The 16228-nt window shown below is 44.9% G+C and overlaps 1 protein-coding gene across 4 annotated transcripts in view; it reads right to left on the reverse strand.

The window, feature by feature from the left end:
- The window catches only part of DGKK (diacylglycerol kinase kappa), a 345826-nt gene that overhangs the window by 36758 nt on the left and 292840 nt on the right, over positions 1–16228 (reverse strand). For all 4 annotated transcript variants that reach the window (XM_040405534.1, XM_040405535.1, XM_040405533.1 and 1 more), the window contains one exon: positions 3827–3913. In XM_040405534.1, coding sequence (XP_040261468.1) covers positions 3827–3913 — 87 coding nt within the window. The remainder of the gene's footprint in view (positions 1–3826; positions 3914–16228) is intronic.

Here is a 16228-nt window from a genome sequence, read left to right on the forward strand (position 1 = left end):
TTGCTGGTGTCTGGTTTCACTGCCGTAAGGGCGAAGCGCATCACTCCCAGGGCTTTGTGGGTTAGGTCAGAGGACTTGCTGACCAACCCTGGCTCTCCTGCAGGTATTTAAGTGGCTCAGCCCTCTTCTTGAATGCCTCAGTGTCAAGGTCCTAGTCTGTTGCTAAAGAGCTTGATAACCACTTGTGTTCTTGACCTGTACTTCGTTCCTGGACTCCTCTTATTGTATGATCCCTGCCTGCTTACTTTGTCTCTCCCGTTGCCGACTCGGATTATCTGACCTTGCTCCTGTGCCGCCTGCCCTGACCCTTTGCTCGTCCTGACTACGTCTCTGCCTCATCCTCCGGTTCCTGTCTTGTTGCTCCTGGTAACGACCCTGCCTGGCTTACTACGTCTATACTGTCGGTACCTTTGCAGGTACCTCCTGGTCTGCCTGGACCAGCTGTCACTGTCTGGTTTACGCTCTAGACGGTCAAGCCTCACCATCCTCACCATCTGAGGCTCTAGTAAAATCCAGGTAGTTGCTTAGTCACGCCCCTCTGGAGTATTGCTAGTTAGTCGCACAGTGGGTTTACATCCACTGAGCCGTGATACTCGTCCTGTTGCGCAAAATAATGTCAGTTTAGGACGCGCATTCTCGCCCTGGGTCCTTAAGCTGTTAAAGTGCATCTGTCAGATTTGTGCCTATGATCTGGCTGACCTGTTACATGTGCGCTCAGCAGCTGAAATCATCTGTGTTGTTCATATGTGCCCTCATTGCTGAGAAAAATTTAGTTTTATGCAAATAAGCTTCTAAGAGCAATGGGGCATTGCAGTTACTCCTAGATGCTCAGCTCTCTCTGCAACTGCAGCACCCTCCGCACTTTGACAGAGCTAGGCAGGTGTGATCACATTTACACTGTCTGGCTCTGTCAATCAAAGTGCAGAGGGCACCGCAGCTGCAGATAGCTGAGCTTCTAGGAGTAATCAGGGCCGGATTAAGAGCATCATGGACCTGGTGCTGAAGATTTTAATGGGCCTTTTTATAGAAAATGAAAACGCAACGCAGAACAATTTTTTATACCACAAATAAAGTGCATCTGTCATATGTTTTATGCATATGAAATCACCAGCATAGCTGAATAAATGTTGATGTATCGATACCTTGCATACCTTTATAGAATCTGTTCTTTAGCCGTTACTTAGCTTAAAAAAATTATAATTTTATTAAGTAAAACACCTATGGGGGCTCAGAGTGTCAAAAGAGGTGTGGTAGGGGGTCCTTAGTGCCCTCCAGACCGTAACACCTCTCCCATGTGAAGTCACGCCAGCTCTTTTGGTTGACACCAACGGCTCACTTGAGATCCTGCGCATGTGCCATGAATGGGTGAATGGGGAGTCTGTAGGAACCTGAGACTGTGCATGCACCGCAATCCCCATTCACAGCGCATATGGGATGTGTGTGTGTCAAAGAAGGTGCAGGCATGAACTCACAGGGCAAAAACAATGGTGCTTATAGAACAGACTACACAGTGTAGAGGTATACTGTATATTGTGTGTCACAGTGTAGAGGTATACCGTATATTGTGGGGCACAGTGTAGAGGTATACTGTATATTGTGGGGCACAGTGTAGAGGTATACTGTATATTGTGGGGCACAGTGTAGAGGTATACCGTATATTGTGTGGCACAGTTTAGGCTATATTTGTATAACAAACATATTTCACATGAAAACTTACAATTACTTGGCTTGGCCCTTGGGGATCTCGGACACCACTTCGACACTTTGGCTCGGGGGCTTGGTGGAGCTGATGTTGTGTTTTATCCTAATGAGAAGATTTCATAATAAGGATTTGGAGAAGGGGCAGAGGGATAGCAGAGCAAGGAGAGGCTGGTGCTGCTACTAGGGGGCTCATACCATGAGGGAGTAATAAAGCCCACCATAATGCCCCCCCAGTAGAAATAATTCTCCTTATAATACCCCCTTGTAATGCCCCCAGTTGAACTAATGTCCCCATAGTGCCCCCATAATGTGCCAGTATAAAATACCCCTATATAGTGCCTCTAGTAAATGCCCCCATAGTGCTCCTCTCCCCCGTCCTCCCAGTGCCCCCCATAATGTACCAGTATAAAATGCCCCATATATAGTGCCCCAGTAGATGTCCTCAGTGTCCCCCATAATTTGAAAGTATAAAATACCCCTTCTTAGTGCCCCCCATAGTTGACCCCATAGTTCTCCTCTCCCCCACAGTACCCACCATAATGTGTCCCAGTATAAAATGCTACTGTACAGAGCCCCCCATATAAAATACCCCTTCTATGTGGCCTCAGTAGATGCCCCTATAGTGCCCACCAATGTGCCAGTAAAAAGTGCCCCCAATAATGTGCCAGTAAAAAGTGCCCTCAATAATGTGTCAGTAATAAGTGCCCCATAGATGCCCCCCAATAATGTGCCAGTAAAATGTGCCCTCATAGATGCCCCCAATCATGTGCCAGTAACAAGAGCTCCCAATCATGTGCTATTAACAAGAGCCCCCCAATCATGTGTCAGTAACAAGAGCCCCCCCATCATGTGTCAGTAACAAGAGCCCCCCCCCATCATGTGCCAGTAACAAGAGCACCCCCCCAATCATGTGCCAGGAACAAGAGCCCCCCCATCATGTGCCAGTAACAAGAGGCCTCCCATCATGTGCCAGTAACAAGAGCCCCCCCCAATCATGTGCCAGTAACAAGAGCCCCCCCATCATGTTGCAGTAACAAGAGGCCCCCCCATCATGTGCCAGTAACAAGAGGCCCCCTTCATCATGTGCCAGTAAAAGTATTGTAATTGTACATATAAAAAAAACACTTATACTTAACCTCCATGTCAGCAATGCGATGCAGGCCTCTTCCAGCCTGTGTCCCGCGCTGTAAGGGAGTCAGGCGGCGCGATGACGTCATCACGCTGCCTAGTGCCGGCAGCCTATCAGAGACACAGGGAAGGGACACGCCTTTCCCTCCCCTGCCCCGCCACAACACAGTCATCTGTATCGCTGTCCTGAGGATGGCGATACAGATGACTATGGAGATAAGCGCTTCCACAATGGAAGTGCTCATCTCCCTGTGCCCTGCCGCCGTCACCTAGCGGGCTGCTGGGCCTATTTTCACCCAGGGGCCTGGAGCTGCAGCTCCATCCACCCCTACGTTAATCCGGCCCTGGGAGTAATGGCAATGTCCCTGTTGGTCCTAGAGACTCATTTGCATATATTAAACTTCATTTTTCTCAGCAATGCGGGCATATATGAACATGGGACCAACACAGATGAGCTGCCAAGCACACATGCAACAGGTCAGTTTCATTGGTACAAATCTGCTGACAGATGCCCTTTAAGCACAAAAACACAAGAAAAACTATAAAAATGTGGTATCACTGTATTTTCTCAAATTTTACCCTACTTGGAACTTTTTCCAGCTTCTCACTAAGTTTTATGCCATATTAAATGGGGCCATCAAAAATTAAAACTTGTACCGCAAAAAAACAAAAAAAAAGACTGTCTATGTCTATGTGAATGTAATTAGAAAAAGTTATGGCTCTGGGATGACAGCAAGTACAAAACAAAAACAAAAAAAGAAAATCGTTTGGTCAGGAAGGGGTTAATGTTTAGACCTTATTTATAGAACTACTGTAAACTCCCTGGCCCTATCAAAGTGCAGAGGGCGCGGCAGTTCAGAGAGAGCAGAGCCTCTAAGTGTAATGGCAACGCCTCCGTTGCTCCTAGTTTTAATATATATAAATGAGACTCTATCTTTTTTCTCAGCAATGCAGACACATATGAACATGGGACCAACACAGAAACACAGAAACTTACCTGCTTACTTCCCATAAAGGCTCTGGTCTCAGTGTACAATGCCTTAACACTAATTGCCACATCAACTGCTGTGTTTCTGCTCAGCAACTACAGAAAAAAATGAACATGCTGTTAGATAATAACTCTGTGTTATTGTCTGATATTTAACACCTTAAGGACTTTGCCATTTTTCACTTTAAGGACCAGGCCGTTTTCTGGAAACTTGACATGTGTCCAGGGCTTTTTTTCTGGCGGAACGCACCGGAACGGCGTTCCGCCACCTTTTTATCAGCGGGGAGGGACTGGGAGGAGGAGCTGGGGGCCGGTGCGTTCACTGTGCTCCGGCCCCCAGCTCCAGTAGAGACTTATAAAATGTGTAATTACATGAATAATGATTCCTGCTGCCCCTCAGTAAGATAACTTTCAATATATTGTACTCACAGCCGGCTACTGTTATCGTAATGCAGGCGGCCGGGCAGACGAGCGGCAGCGTCACTGACTGACGTCACGTGCGTGCGCCGCCTACTTTATGAATGAAGCAGGCGGCCCAGGCAGGTGACGTCAGTCAGTGACGCTGCCGCTCGTCTGCCCGGCCGCCTGCATTACGATAACAGTAGCCAGCTGTGAGTACAATATATTGAAAGTTATCTTACTGAGGGGCAGCAGGAATCATTATTCATTTAATTACACATTTTATAAGTCTCTACTGGAGCGGCAATGTGGGGTTTGTGGATGGCACTGTTAAGGAGGGGGGGTCTGTGGATGGCACTGTTATGGGGTGGGGGGTCTGTGGATGGCACTGTTATGGGGTGGGTGGGTGTCTGTGGATGGCACTGTTATGGGGTGGGGAGGTCTGTGGATGGCACTGTTATGGGGTGGGGGGGTTTGTGGATGGCACTGTTATGGGGTGGGGGGGTCTGTGGATGGCACTGTTATGGGGTGGGGGGGTCTGTGGATGGCACTGTTATGGGGTGGGGGGGTCTGTGGATGGCACTGTTATGGTGTGGGGGGGTCTGTGGATGGCACTGTTATGGGGTGGGGGGGGTCTGTGGATGGCACTGTTATGGGGTGGGGGGGTCTGTGGATGGCACTGTTATGGGGTGGGGGGGGGGTTTGTGGATGGCACTGTTATGGGGTGGCGGGGGTCTGTGGATGCCATCCCCAGATCCTCCACCCCATAACAGTGCCATCCTCAGATCCCGCCATTAACAGATTAACAGTGCCATCCCCAGATCCCCCATTAACAGTGCCATCCCCATCTGGGGGGTTTCTTTGCTGGGCTGGACTTTTATACCCCCCCCCCCCCAAATTTTACTTGCGGTCCTAGGGTTGGGTAGAGGGGGCGGTCCTAGAGGTGGGTAGGGGGCGGTCTTAGGGGCGGGTAGGGGGCGGTCCTAAGGTTGGGTAGGGGCGTGGCCAGAAGAGGGGGGGTGAGTTCCACCACCTTTTCTCTGAGAAAAAAAGCCCTGCATGTGTCACTTTATGTGGTAATAGCTTCGGAACACTTTTACTTATCCAAACAATTCTGAGAATGTTTTCTCGCGATACATTGTACTTCATGATAGTGGAAATTTTTTGTCGATATAATTCACCTTTTATTTATTAAATCCAAAATTTACAGAAAATTTTAAAGAATTTGCAATTTTCTAAATTTTTGTCTCTGCTTTTAAGGCAGATAATGATACATCATAAAAGAGTTATTACCTTACATTCCCCATATGTCCACTTTCATGTTTGCATCATTTTGTAAATGTCATTTTATTTTTTAGGATCTAATAAGGCTTAGAATTTTAGAAGGAAAAAGGAGATGAAATTTTAAAATTTCACTTTTTTGGCAGATTTTCCATTTTAATTTTTTTTTTTTGTAACATATCAAGGGTTAACAAAGCTCATTAAGTTGCCATATGAAATTTAAAGCCCCCGATGGACCCCTGGAGAAGAAACTCCCAAAAATGACCCCATTTTTTAAATTACGGGATAAGGTGACAGTTTTATTGGTACTATTTTGGAGTGCATATTATTTTTAATTGCTCTATATTACGCTTTTTGTGAGGCAAGGTAACCAAAAAATGTCTGTTCTGGCATAGTTTTTATTTTTTGTTTTTTACGGTGTTCCCCTGACAGGTTAGATCATGTGATATTTTTATAGAGCAGGTTGTTATAGAAGCGACGATATCAAATATGTACTCTTATTTATTTTTTTGTTTCAGTTTTACATGATAAAGCATTTTTTTTTTTAAATCATGTTTTAGTGTCTTCATTTTCTGAAACCCATATCTTTGGGCGATTGTCTCATATATGGTCTAATTTTTTGCGGGATGAGATTACAGTTTGATTGGTATTATTTTGGGGTACATATGACTTTTTGATTGCATTGGTATTACACTTTTTGTGATGTAAGGTGACAAAAAAAAGGCTTTTCTTGGCACAGTTTTTATTTTTTTACGGTGTTGACCAGACGGGGTGAATCATGAGATATTTTTATAGATCTGGTTGTTACGGACATGGCGATACCTAATATGTCTGTTTTTTTTTTTTTTCTATGTTTTTATAATTTTATATGTGTCTTTTTATGGGAAAAGGGCTTTTGTTTTACTTGAAATTAAAAAAAAAAATTTAAAAACTTTTATTTCACTCTTTTTTTATTTTTGTCCCACTATGGGACTTCAACATTACATGGTCTGATCCCTGTCCCAATGCAGTACAATACATCTGTATTGTACTGCATTGACTATCAGTGTATTACACAGGGTAATACACTTACAGTTTGCCTATGAGACCCAGCCTGGGGGCCTCCATAGCTGACGGGCCCCAACGCCTTTGAAAGGCTTGGGGCTGCCATGGCAACCATCGGGTCCCCGCCACGGCAGCGCAGGGACCTGATGGATGAGGAGACGGAGTGCGAAACTCCCATATGACCGTGGGCATATGAGGGGTTAATCCATTGGCGTTATCACCAATGCTGGTGGATGCAGCCGGGCCCCAGCTACTGATCGCGGCACCGCACATGGGGCAGGGGACAGACCGCAGGACAAGAATCCTCATCCTGTGGCGCAAAGTAACAGCAGTTTAGTACGAGTATTCTCATCCTGGGTCCTTAAGCTGTTAAAGGACATCTGTCAGCAGATTTGTAGCTATGAAACTGGCTGACCTGTTACATGTGCACTTGGCAGCTTAAGGCATCTGTGTTGGTCCCATGTTCATATGTGTCTGCATTACTGAGAAAAAAGATAGTTTTTAATATATGAATGAGACTCTAGGAGCAATGGAGGCGTTGCCATTACACTTAGAGGCTCTGCTCTCTCTGAACTGCCGCGCCCTCTGCACTTTGAGTGACAGGGCCAGGCAGTGTAAACATCTTCACACCTGCATGGACTTGTCAAGCAAAGCGGAGAGGTTGCGGTAGTTACAGAGCAGAGCCTCTAGGAGTAACAGCAATGCCCCAGGCTCATTTGCATATATTAAAACTTCATTTTTATCCATGCATATATGCTTATGAACATGAGACCAACACAGATGCCTTCAGCTGCCAAGTGCACATGCAACAGGTCAGCCAGTGTCATAGCTTCAAATCTGCTGACAGATGTCCTTTAAAGGAAACCCATCCGCAGGAAAATGTAAAGCAATCTGCAGGCAGCATGTCATAGAGCAGGAGAAGATGAGTAAATTGAGATATAGGTTTTTGGGAAAATATTTAATATTAGTGATTTACATCAGTGATTGTTTACCAAAACCAGGTGTGGCTCAGCAACATAGAAAAGGTGGAAATCTTTCCATTATATCTTATACCATGTAGGTTCTGCTGCTTGTTTTTGCTCACAATCGCTGATGAAAAACACTAACCAAACACTGACTGTGTGAATAAGACCTAACTTTTACAAATTTGAATTTCTGCCCTTCCTGAGCTCAGTAGCCAAGCCGGTAATTGACAGCTCTTTCTGTATAAACACACATACAGGTTGCCAGTGTGGGTGTGCAGTGTCCCACTCACGTAACCGCGGGCCCCCGCAAACGTATTTTCATTATGTATTAATGTCATGTGATATGCCTGTATTTTGTATTTTATCTCCTGTCATATTCTCCATGTCACAATGTGATTTTACATGCAAATATCTTTTACACAGGCCTAGTCAGGGTGCACTACACTTGTTTCTCCACTAGATGGAACAGTGTCAGTGTGTATAAATAGCTTAGCTCAGACCTAAGTTAGGCTGTGCAGTTGTGTGCTGTCCTGTGCAGTTCAGTTCAGTTCAGTTCCTGGTTAAGGTCAATCAAAACCAGTGCAGATGAGCTCAGGTAAATCCAAGTGATAGTTCAGTTCAATGCAGTTCTCTCATGAGCCTTCAAGAAAGCAACAGCGATGTAGCTGAATATCTGGAGGGAGGCACCTTCCTAGCCTCTCTACTCTGTCCCTGTCAGTTTCACAGTCCAGGGTTAAGGCCTGCAAGTATTCTTCCTAGAGGTGAGCAATCCACTACTATAGATCGCTCTTCCAGGGTGACCAATGTCTAAACTGTATGGAGCCGAGTATTTAAGGAATTATCACGTTTATGCAAGACAAAGGATTAGCAAGATAGTCATTACCTGAGGACTTAGTAGGCACCTTTGTAGTAGGTGTAGGAGATAGCTTGAAGCATCTACATCTCCAGTTTAAATCTTGAGGACAGTCAGGCCAACTGTCAGAACAACATTGGAATAGAAGTTTCAGGATTCAGAAAAGCACCTTTTTAATCAAGGATTAGAATCAGTCCGAAGTTGTTACCAGTGTAAGACTTTCATTATTACCAGCCTAGTCTGAGCAGTAGCTTTCTTATGTATTACAAGAGCCTGTACTTCATTGAGGATTTGCATTTCCCTTTCCCCATATGCATGGGAGATTGTGCTTAATGCCGGATTGTATCAATGTTTAATGCCAATGGATGTATTGTAATCAAGAGTCATCATCAGTAAAGTGCCATTTGGAGTTTCACCCTGCTTGCCTCAGACTCAGTTCCTCTATTAATACAACAGTAAATGGTTGTACCTCCATACAAAAGGTACTGGCGTCACGACTACAAGGGACCTTGCCACTGGCACATTAATACAGACCACCAAAGGCACCTCAAACCAACATCTGGCCAGTGTCCCTTACAATAGGAAAAAAAAAAAGAAGAGGTTGAGTAGTTCCACCAGGGCTATAGGCCCTGGGGAAAAGGCACCAGAGGGATGGAGAAGATGTTAGTGTAGATAAAGAAAAAAATATATATGAAAATATATAAAAAGCACCACAATCTAAGTGCCGTTCAGTAACTATTTAGGGAAGGCAGCACAAGTGTTATAGGGAGGTGAAAAAAATTCTTCAATCCCAATAGACCAATACCAGTAATGGGTGAACCTAGTCTGGTGGTTCCAAAGCAACTAAATGGATCCAACCGGACGTGATTCAAAACGAGGAAACACTATAGGAGGCGCCACTCCCAAGGGTATGGAGGAGCTAGGTGTGGTAGGTAGTACCCCCTTAAACCGGAGGATGTGATCAGAAGCCTTGTCGTGGGCTGCCATCAATTGATACCATCTTACATGCGATCCTGGACAGGGGGGCAGTTAGTCAGGGGTGTCTTGAGCTTTATCCTGTGACTACCCCCCTGTGAAATGAGTACTCTAACCCTGAGAGTCACAAACCTCCTTTTAGGAGATTATTCTGTTGCATCACCATCCTCCGGTTTAAGGGTGCACTACCTACCACACCTATCTCCTCCATACCCTTGGGAGTGGCGCCTCCTATAGTGTTTTCTCGTTTTGAATCACGTCCGGTTGGATCCATTTAGTTGCTTTGGAACCACCAGACTAGGTTCACCCATTACTGGTATCAGTGTCCCTTACAACAGAGTGTGCCCCAGAGAATCTTTGTGCCATTCTCCTTTTCACTTATGCGAGCCTGTCCAGGGACGACATAACCGTGAGTAACCAAAACTGTATTTACCTCGGCCCACCTATTGCTCACACCGTGACCTCACACATAATTCCCCTGCAAGGTCTGGCATACCGCAGGTGTGCTACACAACACAGCTTCCTGCTCCTGTATCCTGCACCACCTGTAGTTCAGAGTGGTTCCTATGATCCGCCACTGGGAGGGTAAATACCACTAGTTTTTATGCATTTAGAAGGGCACAGTGTGTCAGTCACTGCACTCTCAGTATTTTGGCAGACCAGACACCAACCAACCTTGTAACCAAGAAAAAAGAGCATCAAGGTGTGGAGAAGGAAATCCAAGATGGCCTCGGCGCGGCCACGCCGGGCTGACCAGGTTGCTCGGCCTTAGCGCAACAGGCAGCGGCCGCAAGGCTGGAAAAATATGCACGCTCAGATCCCGCAGAGCAAGAAGTCCAAGCGACTCACCGCAGAGCACTACGATTGCATGATGAAGGAGATGTGGAGTTGGATATGGAATGAGCAGAGGTACTGGGTACCGAATGGGAAGGCTGCACGACACGGGAAGATACCAGTACGGGCCTGATAGGGCCTCTCAGGACCTGGAGTCTGAGGAGCCCACTCTAAAGGACGTTATGTGGGCTATAGCAAAGTGCGGTAGGTCCCTGACCGCCCTGAATATGCAAGTGGGGGGCATAAAAGAGGACATTGCAATAGTGCTCCATGACCTTAAAAAATTGGCAGAGCGCACCACAGCCCTAGAAGACCTGGTGGGGGACGTGGAAGATGTTATACCCCCACTGCAGAGAGATGTGGGGGAGCACAGCAGTAGATTGGAAACAGGGGCGGACATATCGCCTATTATTTTTTTCCCTCCCTTCCTCTGCCAGGGTAACCTGGTCACCTTGGGGTGGAGGGGGGGGGGGGGCGATTAGGACTTACTGTGTATCTGCTCCCAGTTCTGCCTATACTCCATAGCTGAAGGACCTGTGATGACATTATAGTCATGTGATCTTTTCCACACTGGAAGTGGTGGTAGGACCTGTGATGAGGTCACCATCATGTGATCAGTGCTGAAAAAGGCAGTGCTCAGCAGTGGAGACTTGTGATGCCATGGAATGAATGTGAGAGCCAGAGAAATGCTGGGAGATGTGGTTCTCCCCTGTTATACCTCCTTCCTGCTTAGTGGGAGTCAAATATGTTATTTAACTGGGACTGTATGTTAGAGGGGCTGAAGGGGGGTAACCTTATGTTTTAATGATGGCCTAAGTCTGGACGCTGCTCTTATGAATCTTCAAAACCATCTATGGTCGGCTAGATTTGTATCGTTGAAAGCCCCTAGGGTGGATGGTGGATATCTGTACTTTTAAAGTACTTTAAGGCCTAAGTTTAGCCCTTTTTGAAGGAATTCTAAAATATTTTTAATGCATGGCGAAGACAGATTTGGAGAGACTTCCCCCAACCAAGTACAATACTTTTTCCAGATTTTTAAGTAGCCGGCTGAGGTGACCTTCTTTCTACTGGCTTTTAGAGTATGAATAACTTTATCTGAAAGCCCCTTACTTTTTAAGATCTCGCACTCAGGATCCAGGCCTGAAAAGGCCTGGATTTTGATGAAGAATTGGCCCCTGGGAAAGAATGTCCTCCTGAAACGGTATCAGCCAGGGATCCTCCAGCGCTATTTTCTTTAGAATGGGGAACCAGCTTCTCTTGGGCCAATAAGGGGTTATCAGTATTACTGTTACAGGGTCTGTTAGAATCTTCTGTAGAACGTGAGGAATTAATGTCCAAGGAGGGAAGGCATACACTAGATTCCATGTCCATTTAATTGAGAAAGCGTCTACTGCCCATGTTTTTTCTCCGGGATTTAAGGAACAGAAACAATTGACCTTTGCATTCCTTTTTGAGGCAAATAGGTCTATTTGCGGCAGGCCCCATCTGGTTGATATCTTTTGAAAGGTCCCTGGATTTAAGGACCACTAAATCTGACTCTAAATTTTCTGATCCTTTGAGATGAACTGCTGTAATGGACAGGACATTTTTTTCTGCCCAGAATTTTTTTTCTCTTGCTAGCGATTTCAATCTTGGGGACCTTGTACCCCCCTGATGTTTTAAATTAGCGACCGCTGTTGTGTTGTCTGAAAATTTTTGATGTTTTTTGCTTAACAGACTTTGATTTAGTTTTAGAGTTTCCAAGACCGCTCTTAACTCTTTGTAATTTGAGGATTTGTTTTTTATTTCTCCTGGCCACCTCCCTTGCCAGTTTGAGGAGGCTACTTTTGCTTCCCAAGATCCAGGTTTGCATAGTTCTGGTGTTGGCTTGACACCAGGCTACTGCTATTATGCAGGATGTCATCAGGCCTAGAATGTTAATGGCATTCCTGATCAAGCACCAGTCTTGAGACTGGAATCTTTTTTTTTTTTCCCCAATGGCTTCTATCTTCTCTCGTGGTAGAGATGATGTTTGTGAGACCGAGTTTAACATTACACCCAGAAATCTCCTTTTGGGTGACAGGATTAGGAAAGATTTTTTATATTTATTAACCAACCCAAATACGATATTTTTTGCAAAATATAGTCTGTTTGTGTGGCTGCTTCTGCTTCTGAATTTCCTTCTAGGAGAAAATCTTCCAAGTATACTACTACCAGTTTCTTGAAGATCCTTGGAGCTGAGGAAATCCCGAAAGGAAGGGCGCAGAATTAAAAATGGTGCAATATGTGCCCCAGGCCTACTAGTGCAAATCGAAGATACTTTTGTGAGTTTTGATGGATAGGAATATGGTAGTAAGTGTCTTTGAGATTGATATATGTCATATAGGCCCCTTTTTTTATAAGGGTAAAAATAGATGAAATTGATTCCATCTTGAACTTTCTGTATGTTATTGTTTTGTTTAGATCTTTTAAGTTTATGATAGTACGGAACGAACCGTCTGGTTTTTGGACTAGTAGAAGCCTTGTTTCCTTTCTGACTCGGGAACATCTCTTACTACCCCTGATTTTTTTTAAATCCTGAATTCCCTGCCATATATTTGATAGAGTGGTGGGACTGTGGGAGGTGATCTGAAATCTTTTTGGGGGTTTTGAGGCAAACTATTTTGTAGCCTTTTTTTACGATGTCTAATGCCCAAGGGTTTGATGTTACAGACTACCATTGGGTCAGAAAATTCCTCAGCCTCCCCCCAACGCTGGCGTCATTGTTTTTCGCTTTGTTTGTTTTGGGGGTTGATGAGGAAACCTCTACCTTTACTCCCTTTCTGATAACTCCTGCACCCTGTTTTTCCTTTTCCCCTGTAGGGTCTGGATTGCTGGTTATAGGGCCAAAAAAATTCCTTTTTACCTCCTCTAGAAAGCCCTTCTTTATATCAGCGGCTTTTTCTAGGATTTTATCTAGTACGGGCCAAAACACATATTCTCCTGAAAAAGCAATGGAGCATAATTTTGATTTGGAGGCTCTGTCACCTCCTCAGGACTTCATCCATAGCACTCGTCTGGCTGAATTTGAAAGGGCTGCATCTTTGGCCGCAAATCTGACAGGGAATGGCAGGGAAGTTTTCTTCACAACTTTTGCCACCTGTATGTCTGTCTATTTTTGGGGTTTCATCAAAGATCTTAGCTTCTGCTGGATCAAAAAGAAGTCTATTCCTAAACTCTCTAGAGACTCCCAATCGTCTTTTCGGATCTGACCATTTGTGAAGCACCATTTCCTTAATATTTTCGTTAATGGGGAAAAATTGGGATCTTTTTGAACGTAATCCCCCAAACATTTCATCTTGTACCGATCTCGGTTTTTGGATGTCTTCAATCCCCATGGTCTCTCACTGCCTTAAGTAATTCCTCCATTTCTTCTGAGGAAAAAAAATATTTCTTATCATCTTTCACTACTTCATCCTGGCAATTGATCTTCTTCAAAATCGTGTCTAGTAACAGACCAGTCATCGTCCATGTCCTCTGCGTTAGAGGAGGATGGAACTGATAACCTTGTTTTTTTTGGCAGGAGGAGTGGGCAGAACAGGTGTAAGGGAGGCCAGTGAGGATTTAATTTAATCCTGAATAATGGACTTTACTTCAATCAGGATAGATGGTTGCTCTTCTTTCAAAAGATCACTAATGCAGGATTTGCATAGTTTATTTTTATATCCCTCAGGTAGTTTTTTGGAATAAATGGCACACTTAATATATTTGGATTTCATTTTTCCTTCTTTAGATCCGTGAGGAAAAGAAAAGCAACCAAGGTATCAGCCCTATACAAAAAATCAAAATAGACAAATATTTGCAGATTCCCCACAGGGGAACTCACTGATGAAGCAGCCGAAGGTGGATTTGCTGAGTCCATGCGGGTCCCGGGCGCTTCAGGAGCTGACATGTTTGCTGGGGTCAGAGGAGACGATGTTCAGCTTCTTTATACCTGGTGCTACGTCTGACGTCATCAGGGTGCATCTAGCGTGATGACGCGTCTCCTCATGTGACTCCAAGCTCTGCCCCCTCTGGACCTCGCTGGGAAACCAAGCTGTGAGACGGGCTACGCCCCCGGCGTGCGGCGGCCCGCTCCAGAAGGCCTGCTTCCTCACCAGAGGGAAGGAGACCGTACAGCGATGTGAGAAAACAGGCCCCTCAACATAGAGACGAGAATCACTCTGATCTCCCATGCCCAGCTTAAATCATAAGCTGCGGGAGGGCTGAGGAGAAGATTGGTAAGCCAATCTAATTTAATGCTAAATAAGATGAGAAAAAAAGAAAATCTCTTCACCTCCCCCCAGGGTGGTCTCTCTGTGCACTGCTTCTGTAGGGACAGGAAAACACTGAAGGGTGAGAGTGTGTGGGGGCTTTTAAACTCTCTATCTCTGTGTATTCCTGCCCCTACAGAGGTCAAGGGGTCAATCTCATCCGTAGCCATCATGGTGGATGAAATGGCAAGTAAGACTAAAGCTCTGACTACAGAATTGGCATTACAATCGCAGGGAGCTGAGAGTATATATTTGGCTGATCCTTCGGAGGATAATGCGTGGGAGTGGCAGAGCGCTCCTGGTCATCGCAGATAATAAATGCTTTTTCCAGAAGCAAAAATATTATGAAGGGGAGAGAGCAGGTCGCTTATTGGCGATGATGTCAAAGTCCCAGCAAAACACAGCGTATATTGCGACTTTGCGCTCAGATTCGGGTTTGGGGGAATTATGAGCACAGCCAGAGGAGGTGCTAGGGATTCTTAAATCCTTCTATACATCTCTATACACATCTAGGACTAGCCCGACAGATGGGGAACTACAGTCATGCCTGACACCTCTTCCCCTGCAAGCATAAAATACAAAACAGAGAGTATTGTTAGATGTCCCGTTCACTCTACAAGAACTAGAGGTAGCGCTAAAGTCTATGTCTAAAAATAAGGCTCTGTGTGCAGGTGGCCTCCCAGCAGAATTGTTTAAAACATTCAAGTTGGAGCTTTTACAGACCAAATTAGAAGTGTACACAGAGGCACAAGATAAGGGACAGCTCCCGACTTCCATGAATCAGGCTATAATAGTGATGCTACCCAAACCGGGAAAAGATCCATTACTGGCTGAATCTTACAGACCTATATCACTGCTCACAGTAGACGTTAAATTACTAGCTAAAATGCTTGCCAACCGATTATCTACTGTGATAACTTCAATAATCCACCCAGATCATGCGAAATATGTCTACTGCAGTGAATGTGCGAAGGTTGTTTCTTAATATTGAAGCTAGCTAGGTCCACGCCTCGAATGCGGCGGTCGCATCCCTTGAATGAATCCCGTGGAATGGTGATACCTATGGGCAGTGTTACACAGAATGGGATTCGGGAAGGGGTTCATATCTTGGATACAATTGTTATACGCCTCTCCAACAACCAGGATATGGGCAAATGGGATGCTCTCAGATTCTTCCCCTCTCTTTTGAGGGACTAGACAGGGTTGCCCACTGTCGCCACTATTGTTCGTGATAGCAGTGGAACCCCTAGCTTAAACAGATGATCACAGCACTCTCTCATATCCTGGCTGGTGTGGGTGCTTGTCAAGGTTTTGTTCTTTGCTCCACCTCAAGAACTATACACGTTATATAAATTTAGACAGTACTCCAAAAGGTTATGATGCTTAGTGAATTTTATTTCATTTCAGCCGGTCATAGTGGTACACTAGAAGCAAAGTTTCGGGCAGAGTGAGATGCCCTTCATCAGGCTGATAAAATAGAAGATACAAAATACAGAAAATTCCTTCAGAATTTTATAGTAAATTTACATAAAGTCATGGTAGGTATGCTAGCGAAATACAATGCATAAGAAGAAAAGATAAAGCAATACTAAAGGTGTTAGTCAGTAGTGCTGGTGACAATGATAAACAATGCAAGTGGTACAAGGACATCAATAACCACAATGTTTACAAGGAAATCCATGTAGAGTACGTGTCAAAAACATGGTAGTGGTGCCATAGGCACAGATGCAATGATATCATTGCCACTGATGCATAATATAGGTAAAAAACAAAACACAAACCTTACAAG

The sequence above is a fragment of the Bufo bufo genome, chromosome 8 (genome assembly GCF_905171765.1).
Source record: "Bufo bufo chromosome 8, aBufBuf1.1, whole genome shotgun sequence".
NCBI classification, from domain to species: Eukaryota; Metazoa; Chordata; class Amphibia; order Anura; family Bufonidae; genus Bufo; species Bufo bufo.